The 8,344-nt window shown below is 36.4% G+C and overlaps 1 protein-coding gene across 1 annotated transcript; it reads left to right on the top strand.

The window, feature by feature from the left end:
• Positions 1–466: 466 nt before the first annotated feature.
• Positions 467–6,473, top strand: tmem9b (TMEM9 domain family, member B). The gene is made up of 5 exons (XM_024296159.2): positions 467–692; positions 1,704–1,795; positions 1,903–2,011; positions 2,498–2,635; positions 5,398–6,473. The coding sequence occupies exons 1-5, from the start codon at positions 618–620 to the stop codon at positions 5,551–5,553; spliced, it is 570 nt and encodes a 189-aa protein (XP_024151927.1). The 5' UTR covers positions 467–617; the 3' UTR covers positions 5,554–6,473.
• The last annotated feature ends 1,871 nt before the right edge of the window (positions 6,474–8,344 follow it).

Below are 8,344 nucleotides of genomic sequence, written 5' to 3'. Positions count from 1 at the left end.
CTTGCAGCACAATTGAAAATTATGATAGACTTGATTACAAATTGAATATTTTAAAATCTAAGTTTTAAGTAAATTATAATTTTTTTATGTAAATGTAAGGAGGGTCTTTTTTCCCCTGAACAAATGTGTAGTAAAGCTGTGTGTTGTCTGATATTTTTATTTAAATGTATGCAGTAGATGAATAAAATCTAAAAGTGGAAGAAAGGGTTAAAAAAATATAGTGAAGGTTGCCACATCCGGCAAATAAACAGGTCGGTTTAAGCTGTTGTTCTGAGTACTTTTAGGTTCCCATCTTATACAGTTGTATATTGGATATTATGACAGTCAAAATATATAATTATAAACATAAAATAATGAGAGAAATGACAAGTCTAGAAAAATAAATAAATTAATATTAAAAAACAGTTTAAAATGTTTTATGTTTTAAATGTCCGCGTCTTGTTCATGTTTGCGGAAGTGAGCCCCGACTTCCGGAAGTGACAAGTCAGCTGATGAAGAATCTGCTTATCCTCGACTTGGGTCTATGGCGGGCGGCGTCGTTTGTTAGGGTGCGTTAGTGGTTTCGGCTCTGTCCCAGAGTCGGGCAGGTTTTGAGTTTCTGTGACCAACCGGGAAAGATGAAGCTGCTGCTCGCTGTCGAGGCTCTCTGTTTGGCGTGTTTGATGCTGCTGAGCCAAGCGGGGGCAACGAAGGTAAGGCTAATGCTAGCGGGGTTAGCTGACAGCAGACAAAACATGGGCGAGTGGCAGTTACTGAACAGGAATTACACGTCTTAGATTCTCTCAGAGACTTCTTCCTTTATGTTTCTCGTTTGCTTGTTCATTAGATGTTTCCAGAAAACAGTTTATACATCTCAAAATTGTTGTCATTGATTTAACGTTTGTCAAAGATAAAATTAAAGCAGAAATAATTAAAGTGTGACATTTCTGACCAGATGTACGACTTTACCTCCATTTGCTTACTTCGTTTTTTCTATTTATTATTATTATTTTTTTACAAAAACAGATAAAAGTAAAACAATTATTTTACAAAAGTACATTAAAATACGCCAGAAAAAAATAATTATACCTCTATAAAAACAAATAAATAGGTATACTAAAGCAAAACAGCAATACTGCCAACATCCAACAGAACTATTATTTTGGAAACTTTTTTTGTACTGCCACTTCGTTGGCAAATACTTAGATACTAAGAAGCTGGATTACTGAGGTGTTTTCAGACTCTAGTCTTTCGTAGTATAAATGTGGGTTTGGCAGAGTGGTGTTTATTCATGGGAACTCATACTGTGTATATAATCTATTCTAGAATGTCTTTGGTTTCAGTGAAGAGGATTTAAAGCCATCAGACAACCATTTTTTTATTTTTCATAGCGCAGGAACACCTCCTGCAGCACCCGTGTCCTTCAGCAAGCACAAATATATATTTCCCTCATCATTGATTAGTTTTTTTTGTAATAAATATTCAAGAATTAAGATTTATTATTTGATTATTTGGCAAGACCATTAACCATTTAATAAGAAGTAATAATGCTTGTTTTTCTGTCTTTTTATGTATTAATTTTTTTAATTAAATGGATTAAGCTGATATTTTAAAATGCTAAATTATTATAACATCTATCAAACAAGTCAAAACAAATGTTTTAATTAATTTGACGACTGCATTCTGACTTAAAAATTAAACCCTGCTTTACTTCACTTTTACAGAATTCCGAAGACGTTCGCTGTAAGTGTATCTGTCCACCTTACAGAGGCATTGAGGGGCATATTTACAAGCAAAATGTGTCTCTGAAAGACTGGTATGTAACCAAATACCCCTGTGTGTTTCTTTAAAATATATTAACTTTTTTTTATCCTTTGCTGATTTTTTTAATTTTTTGATGTGTTTTTTTTTTTTTTTTTTAAGTAACTGCCTCCATGTGGTTGAACCGATGCCGGTGGACGGTAAAGACGTGGAGGCATACTGTCTGCGCTGTGAGTGTAAATATGAAGAGAGGAGCTCAGGGACCATAAAGGTAAAGATAGGTCATTTACTTTTTTTTCTGGGCACTTTGGCTTTATTTCACTGTCCAAAAAATCATTTTTATAGGTTAATTGGTAACCTGTAAGTGCCTCTTAGACTGTGTTTGTGTAATGTAAAAAATGAAAATGTTTTGTGCCATAAATCAATGTTTGCTGGGATGTATTCCAGCAACCCGTTAACCTGTTATTTCATTATTCTTTTCATTGCAAACATTTTATTTTCCTTTTTAAACACTCACTCATTTTTTGGGAAGATTTGGGGAAGATTTTTTCAAAACTGTTATTCTCCCTTTTTGTATTGGTATAGTATAAGCAGCAGAGAGAGTATGTGACAGTTTTTGACTTTGCATTACTTTGGTATGAAAAGTGCCTTAAGAATAAGTACAAATAGAGTTTGATCAAATTCAAGTTTATAGAAAATGTGTGATGCTTAAGGTTCTGCAAAAGCTCTGAATTATGTCATTGTTTGGTGTTTCTAGTTTACCATCATCATGTACTTGTCCATTTTGGGCCTGCTGCTGCTCTACATGGTGTACCTGACTCTGCTGGAGCCCATGTTGAAGAGGCGGCTGTTTGGACACTCGCAGCTTATCCAAAGTGATGATGATGTTGTTGGGGTATGTGTTCTTCTCAATATATATATTTGGACGCATAAAATTAATTTGATCAGGTGTCCATGTCACTTTAAAGGGTCCAAGTCACAAGACTTGACGAGTAAATGTTCTCCCTTTGCACAAATCGTCACGCAGACATTTTTCATGCAGCACGGGTAAAATTTAACAAGGTTTTGTAAATCAGTGCTGTACTTTTCCACTCCTTTGGAGGCTCTGGAAAAAAGCTGTGTTGCAACAGTGTTTTATTAACAGAATCAAACAGAGAAATTTAATATGAGCTTGCCCTCAACAAGTTTTAACCCTTTTGCATGCACAACACACTCCAATTTGCCCTATTATGTTAGATTCGTGCAGATTTTTCCATAGGTTAAATGCAATATCATAGAAACATTTGCTCAGATTGCGTATTTATTGTTGTGAATCTGGTAAGCGTGTGATCTAAACATTTAGATGCTGTTAGATTCACTTAAGGATTGCCTCCAGCAATCTGGCCAATCTTGCAGCATTTCCTGGACTCTCATCCAGACCTCTTACTACTGCGCTACTGTGAATCACGCCACATTATTTTTTGTTTAAAATGGAAACCTTTGCACTTTTACATCTATGTGACTCAAATTTGGCCTCAGGGTTGGAATATTCACCAATATGTGCTATATGGTCATAGAGGTATGCATTTTTAAAGTGCACTAAGCAGATGTGGAATTTATTTATTTATGTCCTGGACTCTTACAGTATGAAAATAAATGTATTTGTAATATTAGTTTAAAAAAAGCTTCCTAATGCATTAATTGGTTTAAGAAAAAGCAATATTTGTTTTTATTTTTACATTGCTTGCTGAACCGCCTCTTATCATGTACCTTCAGTAAGTTTTAGTGCTTTAACTGTAAATACCACCCTTTTTAACAGTGATAATCACTGCTATGAAGACTGTAAATGTCATGGGGAGATTATAAAAGTATTTATGCACATGACCACTCTCAAATTTACTGATAACAGGGATACTGAGTTGGTGTAAAGTTGAATTGCTAAATTTTCGAAGGGAATTTATTTTTCATCCTTTTTCGTTTGCTGGGGGTGTTAACCCTTAGAGTAAAATGCATAGTTGGTTGTTTTTGTCAAATTTGGAGTTTACCTTAATATTTAACCATAAAAAGTGCTTACCTTGTCTTGTTTGATATTATTCGAACATTTGTCATTTTACTATACTGCAATAACACACCCAAACCCCCCCAAATCTTAGTAATAAATAGTTTATTTACTATAAAAGCAAATACGTGGAAACAGTTAAATAAAAAATATATATACTATAAGATCCCACACAAATGGTTTGCTTGGCTTTGCCCAACCTTGTTTGCATATACATAACGAATGCGATTTGCTTGACAGATCTTGATGCCCTGGCCGCATGTGGGAGGAGCTACCGGCTAATGTTTTTAGCCTGATCGCTACATGGAGCGGTGTCTGTAGATATCTCACTTAGAATGTATAGAAGATGCAGATGATGATGATGAGAAATCAATTTTATTTATTGTGAAGAGTTCTATAAAAACATCATGTCTCCATGTTTGGGTTTATGTGATTATTCAAAGATTTTCCCGGTATCAGGAGCTTCTATCTCACTCCTGCTCCGGGAGCTATGTCTGTATAGCAGCCACCTCCACTGTGCTTCTGTGTCTCTGTGACTGAGTTTGAAAGCTCATTGTCTCACAATAACCCGAGAGGGGAGAAATAAAAGCAAAACAAAATTAGGGGACCTTTTTTAAAAAAATTATTTTTGTCTCAATGAAAATAAGAAAAATATCACTAAGCTCAGGAGGCCCGAACAGGCAGCCTCCACATGCCACAGCAGCTTTCAGTCTGCCGGCGTATCGAGCGAGCAAGCTCCGCCTGCCCCTGGGAGGCTGGCTGGCTTGCTTTAGCCAGAGAGGCTGTCGATGTGTCCAGAGTGTATCCTGCCTTTTCCCAAAAGTAGCTGGGACAAGCTCTGGCAACCCCGCAGTCTAACGGGTTAAGTAATTAGTTGGAAGTTCAGGACAAAAACTTTTGCATTGGATTAGTATTCTACCCGCTGATCGAGTCACTGAAAACGTTACCTGCCATAAACTGAGTCCCTGATTGGTAGATACGCCTCAACGACCTGCCAAAATTCAGATATTTGAATTCCGGCCGCGCTGCTGCCAGACCGCTGCGGCTGTCACTCAATTAGGACTTCATTTTTTATCTGTACCATTGACTTAACATTGAAACTGGCCGCCTCTGCAACTCGAATTGTGTTGGTGTGAACGCAACATAACTGTTCACTGCAAAAATGCAAAATGTCTCAAATCTCTCAGAAAAATTCAGCTTTTAAAATGTCTTCCTGTTACCTTCCCCGCTGTGCTCGGTCCACAAAATCTGCCTTGAATTTGGGCCAGTAGCCAGTGATGTAAACTGTATTGATTGGTTGATGTGATGACTGTTTTTGTACTTGATAGGATAAAGGGTAAGTTAACACTTTTGTGTGCAAGTGCTGTCATATTGTTACTTCCTGAAGCAAATGTGCATCGAGTTCGCTTCAAAGGGGAAAACGCAGAAAAAAAATTATTTATTGTAAATGACGGTAATAAAACAGAAACAGAATAATGTTTGAACCCCCTACTTTAAAAACCAGTTTAATGAAAAGTCAGCACAAATGACTAGAAATGCCTCTCCAAAATTGGTCATGTGAGTTGGGAGCCCTGGAGCGTCCATCAAAAGTTAACCGGATCTGATTCTGTTGTTTCCAGGACCAGCAGCCTTTTGCTAACGCTCACAATGTCTTGAGCCGTTCACACTCCCGACCCAACATGCTGAACAAGGTGGAACACGCCCAGCAGCGCTGGAGGAGGCAGGTCCAGGAACAAAGGAAGTCTGTGTTTGACCGCCATGTTGTCCTCAGTTAAAATGCCCTTTAAGTTCCAGGGAAAAAGGAAAAAAAAAGACACTGTGACAAAGCCATTGCTTTATATTGTTTTCTTTTTATCATTTATGGGTTGAATTGAACTTTTGAGATAAACCTAGTTCAAAAACAATGAATCTGTTTACTGGAAGCTATTTAGTCTGCAGGCGAAAAAAGAGATTAAAGAAGGTCAATTTTTTGCACAATTTCCAATAAACATGACAGAAAAGTAGAAATGATCAAACGTCTTCAAAACTGAGTTGAAGCCCAATCTGCCTCCCTTTTTTTAACATGTACTTCATAAGTTCAAACTGGATTTTGGAGGTGGGTTGGTGCTTTTCATCGCGACTGGATTCTAGAACAAACAGAAATGAGAAACAATCCTTCTGATCTCACTACGAAATATAAGGAGAATCTGTGTAAAATACAAGTTTTACAGCCTTCTTTATAAGTGCATGTTTTGTATTAGCTCTTTTGTAAATGTGTTCTGGTCATTCACTCCTACATTGATGTTTTGTCTGATAACTGGTGTGAAAATGTCCTTGCACTAGGTTGGTTATTTGAAGTAGCTTCATCAAAACTTTATTGCTGAAATTGATGCAATTTTTTTCCTGATGTCCTGTTGAAGTAGCTGTTTCTCTGATCTTCATCTATTAAAGACCCTTGAAGTAATCTTTAACTGCCTATCTGATATATAGTTATTTAAATGTTTGCACTTTTTTGTGCTGGGGCGAGAAGTTCCATAATCAAAACCAATGCTGTCTAGGAGGCAGTACAGTTGTGACAGATTGCTGTTATCTTGTGTTAAAATAACTTTGTGCAAAATGCCGGGAGTCTATAAGCGATCACTGTTGAGTCCCATTAAAGTGTTCTTACTTATTGTATAAGTTCCTCCTTTAACTTTGAAATAAATTTCTGGAAGAATTTGTGTCTTTTTGCATTATATATCAAATCAACTTTAATGCTGAATGGTGGCCCTGAAGTGCAAATAAGATAATTAAGATGTACTAAGCTTTTCTTAAATAACTCTAAAGGGAGACAGATGCTTACGAAGATGAAAGTCCTGTAAATATTTTGTTTTCAAAGTATTTTTGTGAAGAGACAAAAAAAAGTAGAAACATAAACTGTTCTACAGATTCAGGTAAAACTATTCTCCCTTTTTGGACCCTGCAGCTGTTTGCTCTGGAGCTTTTCTGTTCAAAAAGGTACAGTTGAAATTTCCTGTGATAAATGACATTTTTGGAAATACAGAGAAACAGTTGTGCAAAATAACTGAATTCTGTAACGTTGTCATGACCTCAATATTGTCAATATCAATTGAACATGTGCTCTGCACACATTTTTAAAAAGTCTTGACATGCCTCATTTAATTAACATATTGAAAAAGTATTAAATTGGTGCACACTTTTTGAGTTACTGTAATTGCACATATTTGGTTTCCTTGTTTGACTTGGATTAAATTTGGACTCATTGTTTCTTTGCTGAGCTCCAAAGGGACTCAGATGAATTAAGTGGTTATTACAGACTGTTAAAAGTGAAGCTGGGACACACCGTCTGTGGAGGGGATAAAAGGGATTTAAGTAAAAATATTGGTACGTATTCTTGGTTATGTAATTATATGACTTGTATTTTTGTAATGAAGATAAAGTTATTTAACTCTTTTCAACATCAGCTCATTCTTCTGGAGAACTTCAATCACACAGGTCACAAGGAGGGGATCTGGTTATTTCTGCAAAGGTCATATCTCAGCTAAGGAAGCATGTGTTTCTTGTAACTCGTGAAGCAATTTCAGGTAAGCTGTGATCTTTTGCCACTTACTCTGAACACCACTTATCAATTTAGCCTTTAACCAATAGCTAAGTTCCCCGCTTTTTCTTCTCAGCCAATCAGAGTACTATTTTTGCTTTTAAATTAATCCTGTCCTCCTTCTGGACTAATGCTTTGTGCTGGACTGGCCCTCAATCACCTTCAGCAGCTAGGGTTTTTTTTTTTTTTTAATGTCTTTGCACATGCAACATGCTGTAAAAAGAAAAGTAGGTGCAAGAAGAGGCAAAGAATTCATATGGGCTTATATAAGAGCTTCTACCTATTAAAACTTTAAAGTTGACATAAAATACAATTATACAATTTTATGCAATCATAATAATACATCTTAAAAATGGCTTTTCATAACCTTTTTTTTTAATCAAGGATTGCCTTATTTTATTTTATTTTTTTGAGTGTCTGACATGCCGTGAAACTTGTTCTCTGCACTTGATCCATCCCCTAGGAGAGCTGTAAGCTGCAGTCACAGCCACATTCAGGAACCATTTGTTGGTTTAACCTCCAATACAAACCTGTAATGCTGATTGTCAAGCAGGGAGGGGTTGGGTTTTAGAGTCCTTGTTATGAATTGGTTTAAATTTGACCCCACAACCTTCCAATCTGATGACACTCTTCCATAAGGTCACTGAGATAATCAATGAGGAGAGATCTTAGGAGTACAAATAAAATAAAAAAATATTTAAATATGCGAATTGAAAAAAAAAGCGCAAAGGTTTATCAGTTAAAAGAAAAAGATGACACTGGACATTTCCTGGTACCTTTTAAGAAGATAAAGACCCCGCCTTGCCCTGTCCTCTGTAAAGTATATTGCAAACAGCCTCCACGGCTGTTTCTATCCACTCAGATAATAATAGATTTTCTCTGGGAATAAGAAAGAGCTCTGCTGACCTTCACGCCCACAATGCACGTTTCTGAATAATTTTGACCTTCAAAAAAATAATTAAGTACCCGAGTGGATGCTGGGACAACCA

This window comes from Oryzias melastigma, linkage group LG3 (assembly GCF_002922805.2).
Source record: "Oryzias melastigma strain HK-1 linkage group LG3, ASM292280v2, whole genome shotgun sequence".
Lineage (NCBI taxonomy): Eukaryota > Metazoa > Chordata > Actinopteri > Beloniformes > Adrianichthyidae > Oryzias > Oryzias melastigma.
The sequence above is the reverse complement of the archived record's forward strand: the minus strand, read 5'-3'. Positions and strand labels throughout refer to the sequence as shown.